Source organism: Stegodyphus dumicola, chromosome 2 (genome assembly GCF_044657685.1).
Source record: "Stegodyphus dumicola isolate Sdum_Otavi_A_Nest chromosome 2, ASM4465768v1".
Classification (NCBI taxonomy): Eukaryota; Metazoa; Arthropoda; class Arachnida; order Araneae; family Eresidae; genus Stegodyphus; species Stegodyphus dumicola.
In genome coordinates, this window is record NC_140769.1 from 180271940 (window position 1) to 180298510 (window position 26571).

Below are 26571 nucleotides of genomic sequence, written 5' to 3' on the forward strand. Positions count from 1 at the left end.
TTTATTCCTGCTTTACCAGATCATTCTTATGCATTAGCTAAATTAAAAAAAATTAGGATTTATTCATGCATTATTAGCTAAGATATACTAGTATACAAATTTTCAGCTCATTTATAGATTTTGAATTAGCTTTTTTTTTTTAACCAAAGTAAACATATCGCACAATCTTATCTCAATAATTTAATAATAATAGCATTTTTCTTTCTTTCTTTTTTTTAATAGCAGGCAGTACTTGTTTATGAAACCAAAACGCGTACGATTTGGCGAAAAAAGGTTAGCGCCAATTGGCGCAGCTTTTTATTTCAACGGAATACACGGAAAAAGAACATAAAATGCAATTATTTGTAAAAGGTGATTCCAGTAAATAATGTCGTATTTATTACATTTTGATGCTATTAATACATGCTGAAAATGTCGTATACAGCGGAAATTTTCTTATACAATATGGCTGAAACTTTCCAACCAATTCAAAAGAGATAGTAAAATGACAAAAATACTGGAAATAAAATAATAAATCATGCAGTTTTAACTTAGCTATGAAAGGTTACAGGTCCCCCTTTTACAAAACTTTCTTTACATCCATAGGCGCTGCAGCGGATAACCATTTTTTCTTAAATTTTATGTGACCAAGCAGAGCAGGCGTCTTTCGTCCTATAGAAATTAATGTAAAGTATTTCCGGACTTTCGGAATTCGACCAGCAGTCACGTGACACTAATGTTGGAACCAGTCGGAGGTTGCAATAAGCTCTCTACCAGTATATATCTCGTTGGTTCATACAGGTTCCAAATCATTAACTCCTGTTCTCCCAAGTTTCCGTTTCTTCATAATAAGTAACTAATGCGTTTCTCCTTTGCTTCTGAAAATGAAGAAACTCTGTGTTTCTTAAAAGAGTTAATGCCCTCTACAGTATTCTCTGTGTATGAAGAAAATAATACATTGAAATAAGTTTTTAGTACTTTAAAAGTGCTGGATCTTAGTGCTCCAAGGATATTATATTTGAGACTTTTTCTCGTTGTCGTTATGCATGAGAAAAATATCTATATGGTGCCAGTTCATTCAGTTTCAAATCATCATTCCGAGCTGTGACTCCCAGCGTGTTGGATGCACTTTGGTTAGCTGCTCATTTTACCACGAACTGACCCAGTCCCGTAGGCGGTCAGTTAGTTTACTTTTAGTTTTTTACTGAGTATTTTCTTTCAATTCTGAGAGTGAACCTTAGTTACACGGCAAGCATGTCCTTTTTAGAACAGTAATTACGGATGATGAGGCAAGCGACTGTACGGATTCTGGATTATCTACTTTTTCCATGCCATCTACTTCAAGACGCGAGGAATTTCTGAAAGACCCCAGATTAAGGAAAATAGCGAAAACTAAGAAGGAAAATACGAGTTCTGAGAAGGAAATCACGAATGCGAAAAGAATTAGAGACGAAAGAATTGAGAAACTTATCCAGGAGTATGGAGCTGACTATTTGACTCATCACTTAGAATTTGAACAACGATTAAAGGAAGCCAAAACCTCTGAAGATCGGAATAGAATTACTATAGAACACGCAATGAAAACGTCCAAACTCTTCAGTAAGAAGCAACGAACAGAGCAAGTACCTACCATTCCTAATAATGAAAATGATTGGACTACGCCAAAAAAGACTGCTAAAATTCTTGAAAAACAGATTCCGATGGAGATACCACAAGAAAACCGTCTTCAAGTACTTAGGAAAATCGGCGAGGAAAACCCCGAAGGAGGTGCCAACGCTGACAACTCGCCCCCACCTATTGTATTCTCACAAGACGATGTTGATTGGATGACTCTGGACGAAATGTTCACTCTGAATTGTGCAGAATCCCATGAATCACAAATGAAAGGAAAATCCATCTTCGTGTATACGAAGAACTTGAAGGATTACAGTGTGATGACCGAACTCTTACTTGAAAAACAGATCCCCTACCATTCATACCAGTTTGAATTCGAGAAGCCGATTACAGTCATCACGAAGAAAGAATCTCCCCGCCAGTATCAAAGAAGATGCCATACTTCAAGACCTTATATTCAGGAAATATCCAATAGAAAAGTCAAGCAGTTCTCCAAAATCCATGAAGGACAGAAAATTAAACTCCCCGTCTACTTACTGGAACTAAAAAGATCCCCTGAAAGCAATAAGATTCACCAGCTTAATAATATGTTCAGTTTTAACATCACAAGACAGAAATTCAATCCCAGAAAAGGCCAGTCCAATGCTACCACTGCCAGCAATTCGGTCATTCGCAATATCGTTGCAGTAATCCCGTCAGATGTGTAAAGTGCGGACAACATCATCGAAGCAACCAATGTAACATGAAGCCAGAAGACAAGCCTAAATGTATTTTCTGCGGACTCTGCCACGTCAGCAGCTATAGAGGCTGCAGCGAATATAAGAAAAGATTCGAAAAGAAAAGCAGCTCTCCCTAGCCTAAAGCTCTCGAATTCTTTGAAGAAAACTTCCTTAGCTGCAAGACTGCCGAAATCCCAGCGCAGAACAACCCCAGCCAAGCTACCTACAGCGAGGAACTAAAAGGTAAAATTACTCCACCGCCTAAAGACCTCAGCGACGCAATGAAATGGATTCAAGATGAAAAGATTAACTCATTCTTAACTTCCATCATCTCATATATTGGCAAAATCAGATCAGCAAAGAATCCTGCAGAATTCTCCGAAGGTCTTATACGCAAGGCTCTTATCATCGCAACATATTTTGAGAATTCTTTTTTTTTTAGAATTCTCTGCCAACACTTACTAATGTTATGGTAGGAAAGCTATGTCATTTCGCCATGCGTTGTATACAAAATGAGGCTTTTAGCCTAGGCGCCTGTTCTCCCTGTGCTTCGCACCTGAGCCTTTAAAATCACTGCATCCTGTTCTGCTAAGCTTCGATTTTTTTTTTTTTTTTAAGTAACTATATCTCCTCTGCTTCTGAAAATGAATAATATTTGCTTTTCTGATAATAACTGATGCCTTCTAAGTTTTGCTTTGCAAATGAGGAATATTACGCATTGAAATAATTTTTCAAGTCTTCCAAAATCCTAGAAAGTAGTGCTCTAGAGAAAGGATATTAGTTCGAAACTTTCCTTTACATTTTCATTATGCACAAGGAAAATACTTATAGTCTGCTACTTTCAATTTCTAAATCCTTACATCATGAGGTTCGATTTTATTAGGTGCATATATCATATGCTTCTGAAAATGAAGAAAACAACTCAGCGTTTCTTATAACAGCTGAAACTTTTCACAGTATGTGCTATAATGGAGACTATTATACAATGAAATATTTTATACTATACAACTAGAGCTATTAATGAAATATTTTTACTAGAAATAGAATTTAAGTACTAGAGCGTATTTGTTAAGTTGAGGTATGGAAGATACCTATTTTTGAGATTGTTTCCACTGGTTCTTGTTACACGAAGGAAAATGCTTATGAGCTGTCTCATTACTTATCATTGTTTTAAAGTTCACCTGTTTGTCTCCTTTAAGTTTATTAAAAATTACTGAACAAAACTAGCTTTCAAATCACTTTCAAGATTTAACGAAAAAAGTTATTAAAATATATACAGCATTCTCTTGATTATCTGGGTGCGAATTATCCGGTTTGCGGATTATCCATGCGTACCCAAGCACGCACATTAAATGCTAGGCGCGAGAGTATGTGACAAACAAACATGCGTAAAGTCGGTCATGGAAAAAGATTGTTTCCAATACAGAAATCGGAGATTTATCTAATTGTGAAGAAGTCGAGGCAATAACTGAAGTTGTTTGCCAAAAATTTAGAAATGTAAAAATTCTAGAAACCTGGAGAAATTTAATGATAAGTTTGCAAACGGGGTTTCTCATATATACTTCCAAAAAGTATTATACACAAAGCACAGTGGCGGACTAAGGCTAAAGCGGGCCCTAGGCAACATTATAATTCCGGGCCTATTTTTCAGTCATGACTCATACTTTGCGTGTGGTTGTTTGGTTTTAAAGCATATAGTATGTAGCTCTATTTAATTATCGGATTCCAATAATATTAATGCACAAAAATTAAATAAACATAATTTATTAAAACAAACAATAATACTTAAACAAATATACTCAGATTAATTAGTTATATTGCCTTTTTCCTCACTTTTAATTCTGCAAACTCGTCAATTAGTTTGTCATAATTAATAGAGTTATTTAATAACTCTTTTTCTATATAAAGTAATGATAAACTATTTAATTTTTGTTGGCCTAATGTAGATCTTAAAAATTTTTTTATTCTGGCCATTACTGGGAATGATCTTTCACAGCTTGCATTGCTTATTGGAAGTGTTAAATAAATTCTCAGAATTATGTTTAAACTAGGGAATGTTGCAAATATCAATCTTATTTTCCTGAATAAATGACGACATGGATACAGGCGAAATAATATTTTCTTTACTTATAAAAGTCTTAAATTGTATTACTTCATTTTTCAGTTCTGCTAGGTTTTGTTGCTAATTAAAGAATCGCATACAACCAATAAATAAATAAATAAATAAAATATTAACTTTAAAATGTTCTTTACCACTGAATCTTATTTCATGTTCTGGAATTTCACCATGAAATAGTTTTCGTATTTTCTGCCATTTTTTATCATTAGTATATGCAATATCTTTAACTTTTTCTGCTTCTTTTTCTAAATTGTCAAAATCATCTCTAACAGTTTGTAAGAAGTCTATCAATGAATAATATATTAAAACTGCTGTATTTAGGGATTCATCTTTTTGTAGAAGAGTCCTGTTTGAAGCATCTATTCTCTCTAAAATCTTTTACCATATAGTAACAGTACATACTCAAATGTATCAAGTTTTTTATGTAAATCGGCAGTTTCGGACCTTGTTAATGGTTTTTCATCTTTGTTTGAGGAAAAATGATGTAAATAATGTTTATCATAACTTCATAATCATGTTTATCATGTTTATAACCCTTCATAATCATGTTTATATTCATAATTATGTTTATAACTTTATAATTATGTAACAATGTTTATCACCTTCATAATTTTCCTTTAAGGATTTCACAGCATCGGAACGAGCAAGACCACCTGGTGTCACAAATAGGTTTAATACTCAAGTGTTTGCTCTTACAAAAGTTTTGTAATGCATTCCACCTATGTGTAGAACTTGAAAAAAATACATACAATTCCTTAAAGAAATTGAAAAAAGTGGTCATTTCCATGCAACTTTCGGCAGCAGCGTTTCTAATTAAATTTAATAATAAATGATTTGCGCATGGTATAAAATGGGCAGAAAAAATATGTTGTTTTATTCTGGATTGGAGTCCCTTATATTTACCTGACTTATTAAACGCATTATCATAACTCTGTTCCCGATAATTAGTGATGTCTAAATCTATATTATTTAAAAATTCTAAAATAACTTTCTCCAGTTTTCACCAGTATGAGAAAATATAGGTAGAAATCCCAAAAATCTTTCTTTTATACCCCTTGGAAGAACATAGCGAATAATGACGGTCAGCTGCAGGTGTTGAATCAATAATTAGAGAGTAAAATTTGGCTTCCTTTACTTCTCTCACTATTGTGAGTTGTAAATCTTTCGATATAATAGAAATAAATTCATCACATATTGCAGACGACAAATAGTTTATAGTATCCGGTGCCGCAGTTTGCATATTTTTTCATGTGTTCCCGCAAAAATGGATCGAACTCGGATAAATATTCCAAAGCACCTATATAATTACCATTATAATTACCACTAAAAAACACTTCATTTTTACCACGAAACGCTAAAGAGTATGAAGAAATAAATTTGATTGTCGCTACCACAGGTTTAAGTACTTCCCTCCAATATTTTTTTTTTCATTTATAATTTGTTTTTCCAGTTCAGTGTCAATGCGTCCGGTAATTTTAGATCTTGTTATAAAAATTAAAATGGAGTTAATATGGTCACTGGAGTTTTCATGCTCTGACAATTTTTTATGTACATTTTTCCAATCATTCGCCCTTTTGTCATTAACGTTGTTTGCTTGGAAAATAATTTACAGACGTAACAGTACAATAAGTTGTTGGTTTCAGTATAAGCCAACCAATCTCTTTTAACTTTTCTCCCCGCTATTAATTGTTCTGAAGAAAGGGGCAATAGTTAATTTTCTTGTGATTTGTTTTGATCCTTCATTGCATCGAGTAGAAGATGATTCCGAAGATCTACTTATTGATTTTGGTGAATTTTTTATATAATACGCTCGCATGGCGTCTGTTCAGTATTCTGGCCATAATGCAGTATCGTTTACAAAATTCTTAGTTTCATCATTATTTTGAGATGATTTTAAATTTATATTTTCTCCTTTTGTTTCATCTTCACAAACGGAATTGCTTGGTTTTCCCCGCTGGTCTTTTTGCAGAATAGTTTCGGATACAAGTGATGTTTCTGGAGTTTGAGCAGGTGAAGTTTGTGAAAATGATGACGATTGTTGTAATTGTTCTCCATCTACAGTTAAAAATTTGTCTAACGATCTTTTCATTTGTTTTGCCACTTTATCTCGATCTGCTTTTCGTTTTCTTTTTTCACTTCCACCTAAATGTTTATAGGAACTCATTTTAAAGACCACGTACTAAAACGAAAGAAGAAAATGATCTTCAATTAAATTTATTTTTACTCAATATCAAAATCACAAACAAAATCAAAAGTCGTGGTATTTTATATTATATATTATTTTAATTAAATAATGTAATACTTTTATAAAAACTTACATTTTTATTTTAGGTATTCCAGAAATTAATTATTAACTGTGAATCCAAAACAGTCTATTTGCAATTAAGTCTAGGTACTTAAGTCTTAATTTCACAATTTTTGATCACAACTCACATAAGATGCAATACGTTCAGGAGACACTGACTTTAAATAGCTACGTTTGACTTTTTAAACACGTGCATAGTATAGGCTCGATCGTATTTACACACATCGACGCTCACGGGCGTGGATGCATAAGCACGGAAACGCTCGTCCACACTTGCCGATTTTATCAATCAAACATTCGGCATAATTTGGATACGTTTCAGTAATAATTATGAATACCACTTTTTTCTGTTAAATAAAAATAAAAGTTAAAAACCTAAATTTCGGGCTCCGAAAATTACTGGCCATAGGCACGTGCCTAGGTTGCCTAGGACTTAGTCCGCCCCTGACAAAGCACTACGTTATACATATTTTAATCCTTTTTTTTTTTCATTCATATTAACCAGTCAAATTTTGCTAATGTTACCAGTTTCGCTACAAGAGATCCTGGTTGTATTTTGAAATGTTATATGCATATATTTTTTCGTGAGGGAACCACGAAAAACTCCCATACAGACAGCTCATTCGCCTGGATATAAAATAGAGTTGATCTAGTTGTTTTTAGCAATATTATCGTGGCCGCTGATGGATCTTAATATTTTTAATATTGGTAAAAACTTGAAGCTAATGCATTATTCGCAACACTGCCACTTATAGGCTTTATGGTGCATACGTTGATGTATATTGCATATCAATGAATAATTGGTCAGCGAGTTCCTTATCATAGGTATTATAGCACATGGCATAGCAACGTTTCCTATTTTGAAAAGAGTTGAATTTTAATTTTCCTATTCGAGTATAATAGTAAACTTCCTAGTGCTAATAAGCTGAAATGCAGAAATTAGAACTTAAATTTACAATGTACTCACATGTCTTATAATTTATAGACACGCATTTTTATTCAGATAATTTCATTCTGTTTCCTTTGTATTTTTCTTATACAGTTATTTAAGGCTTTTACTTATGTACGGAAATTTCATCTTCATTTCTTTAATTCTTGTGAGGTCAGATACAGTAACGTAGCTAAAATGGTCGGTCCGCCATGGACGACACAATTTGCAAGCGCCATTTTCATGTGAAATAATATTTGATAAAGGTTAGTCCTGTGGATTGTTAAGGCAAATAAAGAACAAAACGTTCCTGAATTACCGCATGGAATTCATTTAAGAAGAAAATAAAAATTTTCTGTAGATCAGGTATCCAAAGAAATAACGAGATTTTAACAGCTACGCACTCTTATACCATTTTATTTCTTCAACACTTGAAAATTGCGAATATCAAACAAGTTACGATTTTGGTCCATTAAACCTTCGAAAGTTGCGAGATTAAGCAATTCTTTCTGACCAAAATATGAACTCAGCTCGTTGAGGACCATCAAAAGGTTAATAAGGAAATGAATTCTCAGCTAGAGAAAAGTGTTTTAAAGTTTTATTTCCGATAACTATTGCTAAGAAAACGAAACAGGAATGTGAAAGGTGAGTCCTGTTGAGGTTTTGCTATTTGTTCTAAAATACAGTTCTTCGGATAATGTAATACTGCCGAGAAATTTTTTCACAATTGCTGTAAGTGTTTCTAGTTGTGATAAGAGTGTTTTGACTAAAAATCATTTTAGAACTACAACTGTTTAGTTTTGCATTTAAGAAATAGTTCTGTACTATCAGCATAGAATTCTGTAATAGGTGGTTTTGTAAACAAATATAATAATAATAATACAATTTTAAACTCATGGAATTAAATTTTTTCTTCAGAAGTAAAGGTAGATTTTTAATTTATTTTCCTGTATGTCATTTTTTACATTCAGTCATTTGCTTATACGATGAGGAGAGACAAATTCAAAGACTGCCCAGGCGGACACACTCAGGGTCCGCCCCGGGCGGTAAATGTTCTAGCTATGCCACTGGTGTAACATCTGGAAAGACATGACACACACATATATAAGCGGGCTCTCTTGAAGGAGGTGTTAAGGGTAAGACGCTAAGCTGGCTGCAGCCTCCTAGCAAGGTCATTTCGAAAGTAGGTTTTTCCTACTTGCCTCTAGGAAAATCGTATATTCTCCTCGGCGTTTGTTTCACCTGCTTTGGAAACCGACCTGCGTTGAGGGCCAGTAACATAATACGACATTAGCGGCGCTTCCTTCTTATGAAAAGAAGGAAAAGAGCTTAGGCAATGCTGCCTATTGCTATTCCGCAATTTGATCATTTAAGAAAAAGATTTGGTAGTTCCCATGAAAGGTAAATAATAAATAAGTAGATAAGATCCCAAACTGACACCAAATATATAGTATCAACAAAAGATCCCATCTCTAAATTCAGGGTGTCGGTTAAATCGTTAAAACTTCCCAAATGGATGAAGAACCGATTCAATCCCCACCAAACGCAAACTCTTGATCAAACAAGGATGCGATGGTGAGTCTAAAAAAAAAAAAAAAAAATTAAGTAAGGAGGGCAGAGGTACTTTTTTAAGCCAAGTGGCGTATAAAAATTTGATATATATTTCCAAATTATATTCCAAAACACAGCTATGAGAGGGAGATCCCTGCATACTTTCTTTTACAAAAATAATAATAAAAAAAAGATCTTACAGGGCGTCTTAACGCTTGTTTCTTGTGGTTTCAAATTCATCTTACCTGTAGGTGTTTAGTATACATCAGTAACCCTATTATGCCAGAGAGCCCTTTGTATAGAAGGGCCTGATGGAAGCTGATATAGGGAAACCCAAGGATTTTGTTTCTACGGACAAGAAAACACCGGACATCGTCCCAGGATGTGAAAAGGTGTTTCCTCTTTTTCTCCACAAGCTGGGCAGAGAGGAGATTCGACAAGACCACATTTGTTGAGATATTTGGCCAGATAAGCATGTCTGGTAACAATTTGAATTACCTGGCGTAAGTTAGTTCAACTGAGGTGTGTGAGTTTACCTGATAAGTTAAGTGTACTGAGTACCAATTTAGAATGTTCACAGTCTGGTAGTTTAGACCATATATCATCATGTTTGTTCTTTATCCAGCTTCTTATTTCTTTTTTAACAGTTTGATATGAAACTGGGTAAAATGTTTCTGGGCCAGACATGGGTAGTTACGAAGCATCTTTAGATACTTTATCAGCTAGTTCATTTCCAGCAAAATCACAATGACCTGGGACCTAAACTAAACTAATGGTGTTATGGGTCTGAGCCAGAGAATTGAGATCTTGAGTACCGTTCAAAACACAGTTTTGTAACTTGACACGATTAGCCAAGGCAAGAATGCCTGGTTGGCTGTCAGAGTGAATACATATATTGTTACGAAATGTACAGGCGCGGTGAAATAGCTTCCCCTCAAAGCAGTTTAGGGTTGCCATAAAATGGCAAGGGAAGGCAGGGTTGTCACATTTGGTGAGAAATCGCCCATTTGGCGAAAAAATTGCGATATACCATGGACTGATGGAGAACCTTCTGGAACGAATTCTTACCGGCTTAGCCCAGAATGTTCTCGAACACAAGCCGAAAGCTACATAAACCCTGCTGGTCTGCTGTCAGTTTACCTCGTTGAGAGGGCGAGTATATGTGTGCCTCGTATAGAGTGCGAGTTAGTTTGTATCGACTTGGTGTCTCGTCTAGCGAGTCAACCCCTGGGGAGTCGATCGAGTTGACAGCCTGGCAGCAAGTGCCGAGTGGGTCGTCGAGTGCACCGAAGGAATCTGTTAGTGTATCGCGGTTAGTGCATCGTCAAGAAAGCGTGTTGAGCTCCGGGAACGACTGAACCGAAGAGCCGGGAGCTGTGCTCGTGTGTCGTCGAGTGCATCGCGAGTTGTAGCGTGGAGAGTCTCGCAGAGTCGGGTGCTTTGCATTGAAGCTGTCTCCGCCGTGATAGCTTGATAATCTGAAAGCTGTGTCGCTGATTGTGTCAGCGTGTTTACAGAAGTTTTTCGACGACTATAAAACGTGTTTTGGAGCTGTCCTGACAAATACTGGCCAATAAAGTGTGTTTCGATACTTCATCAAGTGTCGTTGTTATTCACTCCAAATCCACACAAACCCCGTACGAAAGTGAAGGAAGAAAATAACGCAACTGGAGTCAGAAAAAAAAAACGTAGCAATATTTTTATCAACCGTTTTTTTAGCTAAGAGCTCCCTGGCTACCATATTGATCGCCAGAACCTCGGCTTGGAAAACAGTTGTTAATTTACCAAGGTATAGATGAAATCTAAAGAAATCTTCTCCAGATCCCTTGGTTCTTATAATAGCTCCAGCTCCGGTGAAGTTGGATTTTGATCCATCTGTGTAGCATTCAACTGACCCTGTTGGGATTAGGTCAATTAGAGATTCTATCTCCTTCCTTTTTGGTATATAAGTTGAGAATTTATCTGGAACTATTGTTTTAGTAATTGCATCTTTGGACATATAGATTATTAGGGATCTAAATTGCCCAAGTCCAGAGATATGTCAATGTGGTGGTCACCCAGGTGGCTTTTATGACCGAAACCTGTCATTTGGCACTATGTACCATTTTTATTCAACTTTTAATTGCTCCTCCGTTCAAGAATAATTTTAAGGGTGGAATTTGCAATAAAAATTCTAATGCAACAGTAGGGATACTGTTTAAAGTTCCACTAATGCATAGGCAAGCAAGTCTTTGTACCTTTTGTAAAATGTTTAAATATGTGCTTTTGTTAATAACATTGATCCACACCACGCATCCGTAAGAAAGCCTTGGCCGGACTATGGCAGTATAAATCCATAGAGTAGATTTTGGGTTAAGGCCCCATTGTTTACCAACGATTCGCCTGCAAAGTACTAGTACATTTGTGGCGGTTTGTGCCTTTTCTTTTATATGGGTGATTTATGTTTGTTTACTGTTCAGGTAACATCCTAGGTATTTAAAGCACTCCTTACATCTGATAATCTGGCTACCCAGATACAAATCTGCCAGTTTTCATTTCCTTTTCCACCTGAAAACTATGACCTCTGATTTTTCAGCAGAGAAAGGTAGGCCATTTGTTTCACCCTAGTGTGATACTTTATTCAAGATTTGCTGAGCTTGATTGTGTAGGGTTCTAATATCGAAACCTTGTAGTAACACAATAAGGTCATCTGCATAAGCCTGTGACATGCCAGGTTCCTCCCGTAGAAGTACTAAGAGTAAGTCGAATACCAGGTTCCACAGGAACGGAGAAAGAATACCACCCTGTGGACACCCTTTAGTAATATCTCTCTTTACTTTCACAGTCAGTGAGACAAAGCTGATATTCCAGTTTTTAATCATAAAGATTACCCATCTAGTTATCATAGGGTGAATATGACTTCCAATAAGGGCTTTATGTATTTTCTCGAATCCGATGTTATCAAAAGCTCCTACAATATCCAGTAGAATCCCAATGGCAAAGCGTTCGTCTATAATTGTTTTTTCTATTCTTCACACCAGTTGGTGTAGGGCCGATTCAGTGGAGAAGCCAAGTCTAAAACCGTATTAGTCTAAGCCAAAAATATGGTTCAGATTATTATCTGACTGGAGGTGCCGGAAAATCAATCGCTCCAACAGCTTAAGCAGGAAGGATGTTAGCGTAATTATTCTAAATGAGTTTGGTTTCTCATATGTATCTTTCCCTGGTTTGAGGAGAAACACACCTCGTGAAGTTCTCCAGACCTTAACCAAGCTGGATTTGAATATGTCCACGAAAATGTGGCCAAAAATGTCCCAGCCTTTCTGAAGCAGAATTGGATAAATGCCATCGTTCCCTGGAGATTTAAAGAGAAGAAATACATATACGTCCGCTTTAGCCTTTTCAAAGTTCACTATTGTTTTAGCATGAGGGCCAGTAACCCGGAAGGAAAGAATTCATGGGGAGCAAAGTTTTCTCCTCTATTATATTAATGATTGCCGGCCATGAAAATAAATAATTTCATCTATCCCCAACTGAAAACTAACAGTTTGCTCACAGCCCTATTTATTTCCTTATATATGCAGCCGATATGGAATCCGTTATTTCACAAAATAATTAATTCCATTAATTACTTATAAAATTAACGGATTTTAAGATTTAACTAGTTATTTTATAGAATAGTTATTGCCTAGTCGTTAAAGTATTAGTAAAGACCCTTCGTTAAAGTGTTGATAAATGACAAATTGTGAGGAAAGACGGTATCTGAAAGTTGCTTGTTTGCTTCCAGGACTAAACAGCCTAATAATTTTATTAGTCGAAAAATTTAAATAGAACTATTAGCACAGTACAGTCTGTTATTTTTTTATTAGGGTTTAACTAATTTAGAAATATATTATATATTCTGTTTTTCCTTATTATTTAATCTATCCGTAAAATGAAATATAATTTTTGAAACACTAATGATTTATCAGTTGCTTTATAAAGCGACAGATTTGTTTTAGTGTCAATTTTTATTATGCTTAAAATGTATGCATTAATATTTCACCAATTCCAATTATTCATATGATATTCCACCATTTTTTAATATTCTAAGAATAGTTGTTTCCCTTAACAATCATAATAATCTCAATTAATTATATGCTGATTGAATGATGAATGAAAAAAATTAGCTTACACAAACCAGTTGCAAAAGGGCGACAAGATGATTTTTGTCAATTTCCGAGAAAAGCTCCGAATTTCGCTTAAAAATTTTTAGAGAAACTGATGCTAAAGGCAAATTCTTTGGTCTGTGTTGTCATCATGGCTTGTCAATTTCACTTTTAAACTAATGAAATACAGACATGATATTCCACCATCGGTTATCGACAGGATGCTATTAATATACAGCAACAGACAGGCCGCTGTATTCCGCACTTCATTACTGATCGGATGTTAGAAGGAAGCCTTTTCTGAAGGAACAGAATATACTGTTTTTAAGTTCTAGCTGTCTGAGACATTTTAATTCCAAATGCATTACCTCTTAATCATCAGGCGACAGTAATGAATCCCCTACTCCTCCAGACCCTGCATGTGAGCTCCAATGAACACATTTCTGACCTTTTCGCGACACTTTCAGTGGATATGGAATCATTTCCATAACTGAGACAATAACAGAATTTTACGATGTTATGTTTAAATATGTAAATGTTAGCGCTGAATCTGTTATTTTAATCTATTTGATTCTGTTATTTCATAAAATAACTAGGTATTTCACAAGTTACCTAACTAAATCAGCTAAAATGCATATTATTGGATTCTACACTTGAGCTAGTAATTTTATAGAATAATTATTGTCTAACTGTTAAAGTATTAGAAAAGACTCTTTGCCAAAGTGTTAGGAAATAATAACTAATAATGCTAGGAAATGCCTAAGTAAAGATGGCGTTAAATTGTCGGTAAATGACGAATTGTTAGTAAAGACTGCATGTTAAAGTAACTAAAAGGACTAACTAACCTTAACATTTGTATAAGTTGTAAAAAAGTGGTGTTGTATAATCTGTTACTTTTTATTACTGTTTAACAAATCTAGCAATATTATATGTACTGTTTTTCTTTACAAGTTAATCTATCCGTAATATAAAATGTATTTTTCGAGAGATTTTTACCATTTAACATTAGTTAATTTATCAAACAATGTACTTACTTTAATGTCAAATTGTTTATTTTTCCTTTTAATGGTTTATCATTAGTTAGTTATATAATAACTAGGTAAAATGTGAAAATTTTAATTTACTACCCACTTTAACTGATTAGCTACTTATTTCATGAAATACCACTATGAAACATTTGAATTATACGCTTCAAAGGTAACACATATTTGTAAAGTTGCATCATTAATAACGTCCACTAGTAAGTCAAGATTCATGATGCAAAACTTAGCTGAAAATATCCTATTCATATTTTCATGCTTTAAAATTTTGGTCATTTATGTCACAGTATTTTCAATTATAAAGCATTTGTAGCAGTTATTAATTATGGATGAAATAAATCCTAACTAGCAGATTTCGTAGCATTGGCCTCTTTTGTATTGGAATACAAATGCAAATGTGTTGCATTAGATAAAAATTTGACTAAAGGTACAATTTACAATTAAGTGCACGAGAACACATGAATCAAAGGTATTAAATAATATATTGCTGCTTCTCAGAAATTATAGGCAGAAGAGAATGATGTATGAAAAATCAATGAAATTTCAAGTTATTCTGAAAAAGTTTTCTATAATGATATTTGCTCTACAGAGCCATCGCATAAATGTTGCTTATTATTTATAAATCATCATTTTTGGTAACTGGATTAGAATTTCATATCTTTCAATCAATGACATTTTGTTGTTCACTTTATGTCATATGAGGATCAAAATGCTATTTAGTTTGAATAATAGTATATTAGACCAAGTTCAGACTTTACGGCAAATATTCAGTGAATGCTATAAAACTTGGGCAGGAGAACGGGAGACCACTAGACAGGAATAAAAATAAGTAATGAAAAAAGTCACTCTAGGAAAAAATATTATGGAATACCCCCTTAGAATAAAAAGAACTACTTTATAGGAATTCAACAAAATTACGCTATAGTAAAATATCATTGATAAAAGTATATCCCCCAAAAAATATTCCCATTATTTATAGTTTTATATAATGCTCCCTTAAAAAGAATGCAATATTTAACAGTCATACTTAGTAGTGCCGATTTACCAACAAACATAAAGGTTTTGCAAACGAGTATACCATTCAATACCTTGCAACTGAGTCACACTTCATCAAATAAACCATAGGCTTATAAACAATCGTCCAGGAGTAACTTAGGTAATTTCTTAAATGCTAATATGCAAAATATAGTATTAATGATAAATATGAATAAATTTTATTTTAATTATGTAAGTAAAGAAAATATTCAACATAATATGCATTTTGCAGGGGAAAAGTTTTACACTGAGCTGGAAAAAAGTTTATGTATTCTGCAGTAAAAATTTACATTCATTCAAATAAAGATTTATGTGCACTGAAAATTGTTTTTTCATTTTATGAAAAATGCATCTGGCAAAATGGAATTTAGAAATTTTCTACATTGACCATAATTTTCTCCCTTCTGCATAGATTGGTATACATATGAGACATATTTTATTGAATGCCGTTTTACAGCACTGGCATAGGACAGTGTCCATTTATTTATACGACGTTCCCATCATCGCATTTTTTGTGATTCTTATGTGTTCATATATTCAAAAATTTAGTGCTATTATGTAAATTATAGCATTATATGTTACACGAAGGGGACTAAATTGAATGCAAATTCAAAATATTTCCATGTATTTTCACTCATATTTCTAGAAATTTTCATAAGGAAAGTTACCAAAGACGAATGATATAAGAAGACTGACAGTCATTTGTGTTCTAAATTCTTAAGCAGAATACGTAATGCAGCTCATCAGTGCTCCAGCGGTCGCTTAACACTGATAGTTAGACAGGGGCTCAAATCCCAGCAGACAAGCTAATTGCAAGAGAATTTAGCTATTTCCTCAAATGTAAAGTAAATACGATCCAGTTTCCCTTTCTCATACTTTGTGAAGTTCTCCACGAAGGCATCCCTTCTCTTACACAGATAGCTCATGTGCTTTGCCATGATACAAATAACATACAAAAAATGAGGAGAAAATGCAGTAGATGCTAGATAGTCCAAGGGATAGAACAATTATTAATAGATGTAGCAGATCATTTTTGAAACATTTTGAGTACCAATGTCCGGGAGTTCTAAATCACAGAGAGTTCTTAAATATTAAATAACTTCAGTGCCTATAATTGAGTCTTAAAATTGGGTTAACTATTACTACACTTTATATTGAATTTATTGAATCTTAAAAATTGCAATTTTCTAGGAAAAAAGAATCTTCTGCTTGCAAAAATTCTGAAAATTCAAAATTTGCGAATCCATGGGCGATGTCCATGATTATTACATTAACCACTTCTAATAACTAATGCAATAACTCTTAAGTTGGGGGAATGTAAATAATCTATAGATATTTCGAAATGCAAATAAATTTGACAGTTAAGGAAAATTGAAAAATATACTAATTATCATAAAAAATAAACAGAAAATTATTGTCGTATGAAAGAAAAATTTTCTCATTTCTTTTGGTTTCTCTCCCTCAAATTTTAAAAAATTATATCAATCTAAAATTTTGTTACTTAGGGAAATTGCTATAAATTAAGCGTATAACAAATCAGTGCGAGAATGGTTTTGCATAGGAAACTGACACTGCAACATGTTTCAACTAGTTCTAACCAGCTTCAGAGCTTAAAAAGCTCCATAATTATAATCTTCTCATTGTAAATGCAGAAAGTTTAAATCAGTCATTAAATGCCTTTATCATTTACAGCCCGGATATTAAAAATTATCATAATTAAGGATTTTGAATTTTCGCAATAACAAAAGTATAAAATAATAATCAACAGCTGATTCAAGGCTTTCATATGAGTATATAATCCGAATGGAATGTAAAAAAAACTATTACTACACTTAATATTGAACATTATTGACTTTGAAAAATCAATATTATAATTTATAAAGCAGGCATGTTAAATAAACTGAAATTATTAAATGCCACAAAAATACAAATATGTTGACACAATTTTCTAATGCGACCACCAATGGTTTCAAGCGATTTAGGCCACTTAAATAGATATCAGCCTTAGAGAGGCAACGTACAAAAGCCTGTTTATTTAGGTTGTAGGAAACTTAGGTTGTAAGAGTTCGTCGTCATGAGATTCTCTGTACTTGATATGTAAAACAGCTACAAATACTACGTCTTACTAAAATGATCAGGCATATTTAGGCTTCCAAAACCATGTCAAAAATTTAAAAAAGAAAATCTAACAGAAAAGTTGCTGAAATGGTTAATTTAAAGCAATTAACATAGTTTATGATAAACCTTAATCAAAGCATTACAGGATTCAGAAATCAGTAAATTAGCATGATTATCAAATCAGGTTATTTAGGTTATGGCAAAGTAACTTTAAACTGGCTACAAAGTAATATCTGCAGTGAGTGGTATGAGATGAAAAAAGACTAACCATTTTGTGCACATTCAATTATCAATGAAAAAACGAAAATCTTTTTTTTGGCAGTTGAGATGCATCATTTTGAAACTTACTGACAGTTAGCTCCGATATTAATTCTATTATAAGTAAAGCTCCTTCTAGAATTAATTGAAATTAATGATGGGGACTATTAATACCTACTATAAAATGATAGAAGCCAGGATATCATGGGAAAAATTTCAGCAGCAAAATATACATCTAGTAGCTTAGTTGTTATCGGAGTTAACAGCAGCTGCGTTTAAAAATATAAATCCAAACCTAAATTATGGTCTATTTATCAACTTTTATGAAAGATGTAAACAACTGGTTTAATGTTTTAAACAGTTATATTCTGCCTTACAACTGTGCTTATAAAAGGCATAAATCAAGTCAGGATGCAGCATAATGTCTACCTTTTGGAAACTGAAAAACATGAAATGAAATTTCAAGAGGGAAAAAGAAAAAAAATCACTGCAGGTATTTCAAAAAATTCTTATTTCTAGTTCTTCTTTAGAAAAATCAGTTACATTATGTGAAACAAAAATACCACTGTTCATACCTTCATTAAAATAAGTTTCCCCAGGTTAAGGAACAAGAGGAGGATTGGACGATCACTTATTTCTCTTAATGCTCTACATGCTATACTCTTAATGCTATATTGCCTACACATATTAATTTATTGCACTTCTAAGTTTTTTTTTTTTATTAATTACAATAGTTTGTGCACTAAATTTCCAAATAAGGTCACCCCTTAGCAATAAGTTTATATTTTCTTTGTTTTTCTAGGGGATAATTTATTAACTTATACATTGTTATGAAATGTCCAGCTGTGGTAAGATAGCTTCCCTGCAAGGTGGGTTTAGGGTTGCTATATTTGGCGCAAAATCACTCCTTCGGAAACAAAACTGGCGATATACCATGGTTGGAGAGAGAACATTCTAGAACAAATTCTTACTGGTTTGGCCCAGTGTTCTCAAAAGCAGTCCAAAAAGCTATATAAACCCTGCCTGTATGCAGAGCAGCAGCTGATCGTCAGTTTAGTGTCGAATACATTGTAGTGTGTTGAGTTCCGAGAGCACTCGACCGAGTCAGGAGCTGTAATTTAAAGCTTTGCCTTGAAGCCGTCTTCACCATTACAGCCTGAAGGCTGTGTTGCTGATTGTTTCAGCATGTTTGTCAGTTTTTTTACGACTGTAAACGTGTTTCTGGAGCTGTCATATTACTCAGAGTAATACTGAATAGTGTTTTGATACTTCATCAAGTATCATCATTAATCACTCCAAATCCATAAATTTGTGTAAAATATAAAAAATACAATGGCTTTGCTCTACACAAACAGGTGAAGATGTAAAATATAAAAAATGTGATGCCTTTGCTCTACGCGAAAAGGCAACCTCTAACTTTCTGCTATTTCAGGATCTTTACCCTGGACCAGTACTGTCGAGAACATTCGAGCATGTTATGTAACCGCTGCTATAAATGAAGAATTCGTGCCATTTTTCATCAGATTGTTTTTCTCCGTCTGCCACTGTAACACCTTTTTGCTGCCGCTCTGTCTTTCTTTGTTTGAATAGTATGACGCAGTAAATTTAAAGTTAATAATATTCAGTCTAAATTACTATCACATATGTAATCTTGAATGATCTGCCATTTGCAATGAATAAAAATATGGAACTAAAAAGTTATTCTTCTGTGTTGTCATTGGATTACACTAAGCCACAACAATGTCCTGATTCGGATGCCCAGCTTCGTCACTTATGTGCCCGACTGCCAAAATATCATATTTATATACACAAAAAATTATATAGGTCACTATAAATATGTGTTTCTTTACCGGAAGTATGTCATTTAGTCTTGTATTTAATTTCTTTCTTTTTTGTCATACATTATACTTTTTATTTGCACATGTATTTTTAATGTCTTTATAATTGTCAACTAGTTACGGATAAGGAAAGTTTGCATAATTAAATATTCCTTTTGGCTTAAAAAATATTAAATATATTAATTACAGTAATCCCCCCCCCGAGCCCACCAGCAGCCAAGCAGTGAAGTCACTGGGTGCCAGTAGTTCAATCTGGGATCCTATCCCAGTAAACAAGCACCGTAATCAACTAACTAACGTAACCCAACCAAATCCCCTTTGAGTTATATAACTAATGCATTCCATAAACTTTAATATAAATCGAATTTGTAAACTACTTAGTGTAGTTTAGAAAGAAACTGCATTAATATTATATGTATGCATGCATGTGTATATATTATTTGCCCAGCATTATTTCATAAATATGATTAACAACATTCATATTCAGCCAGGAGTGCAAGATTGCATTCTAGATGAGATATTTTAATTTTTGATTTAATTAAATTATTGTTTAAAAATTACAAGCACAGTGTTCATGTATATCATGACATAGTTTCTATGCATATGTAAATTGCAGATTTCTACCTGTATTGTTAACTTCAGTCACATTCCGCTATGTAATGTACACTAGTTAAGTCTGAGTGCATTCTGTATTCATATCCCACTCATTTCTCTTCTAATAAATTAACACTGTTTTTTTTTTTTCATTTTGGAATACTTTATGGTACAGATTTTGTTGGCCATAATGTTGAATCACTGAATGCTAAAAATTCTGATTTGATTTTTCAGCAGCCTTCCAAAATTACATTTTAGGAGGAGCAAGAACAGATTTTTTAAGGATGCAAGACACAAATGTTGGGAACCCGTGCATTAAATGGTGCCTAATGTACTTATACATTTTTTCACGAGTTGTGAAATGGGGAAATTAAATGGTTAAATATTTCAGTGAGAAGTGATACATTATGTAGGATATTCAATATGCATAATGGTCAATATATGATAGTTTTTTACTGCAGTTGAGTGATGCATCACCAAGTCCTACATGGTTCAGGTCAAACTGGTCTCATTTTACTGCAGATCCACATCACAAAAATTGAGAGTTTACAACATCTTGGAATTTTTATGTATTACAAAACTGGCCTTTTATCCTCTTTTAAGAGAAAAATGATTAAAAAAATGTCATTTCATAAGCTTTTTTTTTGTCATTATAATTTTAAGTATCAATATAAGTGGTGCCAGGCATTTAATTTCTTTACCACAATCAAATGAGTCCATTTAGAAAGTATAAAATGTCATTTATTTATTATCATAACCATTACCAATTCTTTTTCACTCCTATAATTTTAAATAAGTAATTATAATACTTGATAGTATACCATAATGCTTTTATACATATAGCACACTGCTTACTTTAGATATTCACGTAAAGAACAGTAATAGTAGAAAATTCAAAATTAAAAGAACACAATTTAAACAAAATCCTTTATTTGAGTTTTTAAACTCAACTAATATTTTCAATGTCAAATTTTGTGATAATTCATAAAATATACGAATAAAAGTTAGTTCAAAATAAAATATATGTGAAAGAGGGGCAATATACAGTGTTTAAGGAAAACCATCATCCTCTTCATCTGTCATCTCTTTTGCATATTCAATATCCTGTTTTTCTCGTTCTCGACGTTCCTAAAAAAGTAGACAAATAATTTATTACATAATTTTACATCAATAAAAATGTAAATAGGCAAAGAAAAAATGAAAATTTTCAGTGTTATTGAAAATCCAAAATGTGATGAATATATTATTTTGGCTACCAATACGTTACAACTCACATTTAAAATTTTTTAATTAAATGACCATTTATCCGAACTGTGTTGTATGCATATAATAAATAATCTGCTTCACTGCAAAAGATTACTTAATTACTGATTAATTTATATGGATAAAATACAACAGGCGTTTAAAGAATACACACAACTAACAAATTTATTAGGCATTCAATATTTTTCTTAAATCACGGCATTTTTCTTTACTGTTGTATAAAGCAATTTTAAAAATCCTATTTTTTAAAATCAAATAATCGCATAAGAATTTCCAAACATTTTTCAAGTTGACTAAATTAATGCACAGAGTATAAATCAAAGAACAACTGAAAATCATATTAAACAAAGATACTGAAATGGTTTTCATAAAATTTAAAATATTTTCATTCATAAAATATTTTTGAAATTTTGAAATTGAAAAAAATTTTATGTGGAACATTTTTCATTAAAAAACTTAGTTCAGTAAGCAGTCTGTTCCAAAAGGAGGTGCAATAATGAGGTGCACAAGTATTTCAATCCACAAAAATAAAATACTTCATGAAAATATCCACAGAATGCAGTTGCTTCTTAAAAATTATGGTAGAGTGCTAATAAGAATATGGCATATTACTATTGGTATTGCATACAACAATATTCCATATGGTGATGTCAATCCTCACAGGAAAGTCTATTCCATTAAAGCAGATACAAGCTCTGTACAGATACTAACATGTCATTACTATATATTCTCCATATATGCACAGTAGTAACATAGTCAGATGTAAGTTAAGAAATTGAGCTGTTCAGTTAATGGAATATTAACTTTTATAATTTTCTCATGGTCAAGCTCATTGTGGTTGTATCATTTTATAACATGAGTATTTTGCTTAATGTTTAATACAGAGAGATTCTTGCAAAAACCATTTATATTTTTAACACTGAAATTTCTTCAGAAGCATATAGAAGCCTATGCATAAAGGAACATTAACTGCCACAATCATTACTTCTAGGTATATTACTCGCATGGATAATAAGTGAATGCCTCTTCCCATTTTAATAAATGGTTATGTTCTGCAAACAAATAAACAGATTCATCTGTAAAAAGCTCCATCCCAGCCTAACTCTTATAATTACATGAATAATTCCATCACACTCTTTTATGATGTAAGAAGTGAAATATGCAGATTAGATATATGCCTTTGTAGTTTTTTTTAAAAAAGACACCATGAAGCTACCTACATTTCACAAAAGCTAATATTCTTTTTTAGAAATAGTTATAATAAAATTTTTTTAATCAAGCTTGACTAATTTCTAAGCTTCATTATCAAGTTAACTACAAATACCAGACTGAACTGAATATTAACTGAATCTTCATGACAAAGAATACATGCTTAGAAGTTAATTCCATAATAATGGTCATGTTTTGTAATTGAAAATAATTAGTTGCCTTTAAGTATCATTTGCCAAATGACGAATTTAGTTTTCAAAAAATGACTATTCTTATTCTTGCTTGTTTAGATTTAAAAAACTATAACTATATATATATACTTTAAAATTTTATATTACACCCAAAGCAGTGTTTTTTTTTTTTTTTTTTTTTTTTTTTTTTTTTTTTTTTTTTTTTTTTAACATTTTGTGCGTTACCTTTATTTATTAAATATTATGTTCTTCCCACTTAAAACATAAAATGCAATTCAGGAATACCACAAATTATTTAAAAACATATCTCGAGGATTTCCAATAGACAGTCTCATGTGCTGGAGATAAACGTTTTTTTTTTTTTTTTGGGGGGGGGGGGGACATTGTTGCCATTGTTAGCCCAAATGGCATTTAGCCCAGAAGAGCTATTAATTTCGTTCTGACATTTTGTATTAAAAACTTTATATGTCAGTTCACTTTTTAAACTTTACCCAACCTTTAAATATAAACCTGTATTATATTTAAAGAAATTAAATAATGAAGAAACGGCATAAATGTATGTTTCTCGCATTGTTGTAAAACAATACCTACAGCCATCAAATATTGAATAACGTACGTTTCCACCAGAATACAGGAAGACCGAATTTGGAATTTGTTCTATTATGTATTCATATTTTGTAAATGAATTTTTGATTAACAAAAACTCAACGATTTCAAAGCGAGCTTTGGCAACACTGTGCGTAAAAAAAAAAAAAAAAATTATTTCCAGCGTGCGAGATTGTGTATTGAAAGTTCTAAGGATATGCTCATTTAAAAATTATTTTGTGATATTGCTGTTGAATTAAATTTTATGGTTTAAGTGCGAAGAGCATGGTATTTAATAAATGAAGGTAACACACAAAACATGGGGGGGGGGGGAATTACGCATAACATAAAAATTGAAAGCTTTCAGATATTTTTTCTTCAATTTGAAATCCTCAAGTTTATTAATCAGAAATTCATTAGTTGCCTTTAAGTATCTTAAGTTTTACAAAAGATGAAATACATAATAAAGCAAATTTGGAATTTAAAATTCGGTCTCCCAGGTGCCGTTCAGGTGGAGGATTACATTATTCAAAATTTGACAGCTCTAGTTGCTGTCACTTTTTCACAATGCAAGAAATATATGTTAATGCAGATTCTAATTTAATTTCTTTAAGTATAATGCAGGGCTCTAATATTCGGTGGCAACAATTTAAAAAGTGGTTGACACAAAATGCCAAAACAAAATTAACAAACTTCTGGGCAAATTGCCCCAATGGACTAATAATTATCTGCTCCAAAATCTGTTTTATTTTACATAAGCTGATGCCACCTAGAATGATTTTCATATGATGTAGTAATAAAATATAACTATTGGTAAAATAAAATATCCCTTAGTTTATAAGCAAATTTGAAGACCAATTGAGTTAAGAAATTTCTGATTGTTATTAAGAGAATCTTTTCCCTTACAACTAAGTGATTAAAAATTTAAACTAGCAGATATTTATTTTTATTAAGCTCACTTCCTAATTGCATGTGCAAATGTATCAAAAAATCATATCCAAACTAAGATTAACATTTTTACCAAATAATACAATTTAAATCTGTCCCTTTTACACTGCAGTTAAAGTAACAAGATACTGAGGAGGGAAAAGATTTATCTACAAGAAACTATATTCAAATTCATTTCTTCTTTTGATAATGTGCAGAAATATTTATAAAACAAATTAATCCTTTAAATGAATTATAGTACCCACATAATTTCTCATCAAATGCTAAGTCATACACACCTACATATCATCTATAACATTAAAGTTTTAATAATCTAGAATAATAATAAATATTAATATGAATGATAAAATACTTTTGAATACAATAGAATTTGCTACTTGTGCAGGTAAAAAACTCAACTGCATCCCCCCCCCCAAGAAAGCCCACCAGCGGGCGAGCGGTAAAGACACTGAACACTGGTAGTTCGGTCCGAGGTTCGAATCCCGCGAACGCGCTGGCTGCATGGGCGTTTTCGTGGTTTTCCCCATGTGTAAAGTGTATACGAGCCAGTTTCCCTTAGAAAGTCCTCCACGAAGGCATCCCTCCCTTTAGCCCTCGTGTGCTTTGCTGTAATTAAATAATCCAATCCAATCCCCCAAGAATAAGAAGAAGATTATGAAATTAATACAAAAAGCATATAACTACGTTACTATAAAAAAATCCTAATTTAAAGTATTTGAATAAAAAGAATGGTGAAAAATAAAATTTTGAAAATGCAAAAGTATTATTAATATAGATATTAATAAATAATAAGAAAAAATGTCTGGCATCATAAAAACAGATCATATTAAGCAAAATCACATCAAAAAAATTCAGAGATATTTTTGTTTTTTAAGCTTCATCGTCATTCCCATCCAGTGTTTCGTCTGTCCAAAATGGTCATGTGATCTTGCTGGTGAGCACCTTGCCATTCTTATAAAAAGAAGTTTATAAACACACACACATATATATTGAAACAACCATAAAATATTTCAAATGTATCACATTTGTTTTCTTTAATGTATATTTAAATTTTATTGATATTCTGTCAACTTTCTATCATATATTAAATATTCAAATTTAAAACAAATCAAAATAAAAAAATTTGAAAATCAAGTGAAAAATGAAATGAAAAATAACTTGAATTTGAAAAGAAATATAACTTGGTTACATGTCATTTTAAATAAGGTACAGTACAAAGTCCATAATCCAGACTTGTCGGGACTTCGGCGATTCCGGATTAGGGGTTTTTCTGGATCATCAATTTAAATCTGGTAAGATGGCATGCAGAAATTATACAATTAAAAATATGAAATCGTAATTTATGAAATAAAGAGCAATTATGATCTAAAAGGTATCAAATTTTACAAAAAAAAAAAAAAAAAAACACCTTAATATTTATTTTACTTTATTACACATTTCTTTCAACACCCGCATGCGTAAAGTTTGTTGTTTTGAGGTCCAGATTATGGACTTTGTACTGTATTACAATTTTTTGGTGTCCTGGAAATTTGCTTTTGGAAACTTAAAGTAAATAATTTGAAGAAGGGATTTTTCAGAAAAATTTTACTGCTTACTGGATTGCTAAAATATTTTTTATATTTTGTTATTGAAAATTAACTGTTACCCACGAAATACATTTATTTAAGAAGTACTTTTTGTTCATAAATGTAAGTTAAAATTTCAATTGATCATAGACTATCAAATTTTCATTATAATGAAATCTCAGCTATATTTCATTATGATGAAATCACTTAAAGAATAAAAGATAATTTATAGTAAGTTATTGTGTAAAACAGCATCAAAGCTCAGTCATATTTTGGCACTTATTAGTACATAAACTTTGTAAGCTTGCATTATATTATGTAATTTGTACAAAATGAACAATATAAACAGTTACATTTTTAAAACCTTTATTTGCTCTTACTGAGAGAAAAATAATAACAATTGCTCAATATTGTTCACATCTGTATGGAATTCTTTGGAGGATCTTAATAAAATTTAAAGATTTTTCGTAGTAGCTTGAGAATCTTCAACCTTCTATTCTGGATTTTTTAAAAAGAAAAACAAAATTAGTATTTTTCTGATATGTGAAAGAATATTTATTTAACGAAGAAAGGATTAACATACAA

At 32.3% G+C, this 26571-nt stretch overlaps 1 protein-coding gene and 1 long non-coding RNA gene across 3 annotated transcripts in view; one reads left to right on the plus strand and one right to left on the minus strand.

Annotated features, from left to right (window-relative positions):
- Positions 1-19570, plus strand: part of LOC146998665 (uncharacterized) — a 99011-nt gene extending 79441 nt beyond the window's left edge. Inside the window, exon 3 of the long non-coding RNA XR_015039343.1 lies at positions 19226-19570. This is a non-coding gene — a long non-coding RNA (uncharacterized LOC146998665). The remainder of the gene's footprint in view (positions 1-19225) is intronic.
- Positions 19571-21138: 1568 nt separating this feature from the next.
- Positions 21139-26571, minus strand: part of Rpn3 (regulatory particle non-ATPase 3) — a 67981-nt gene continuing 62548 nt past the window's right edge. The window contains exon 12 of one of the 2 annotated variants that reach the window (XM_035353330.2): positions 21139-21353. In XM_035353330.2, the coding sequence (XP_035209221.2) occupies positions 21276-21353 (78 nt within the window). In that variant the 3' untranslated portion in view covers positions 21139-21275. Of the gene's footprint in view, positions 21354-23258; positions 26485-26571 lie in introns of those variants that run through there. The other variant, XM_035353329.2, reaches the window with a different exon arrangement.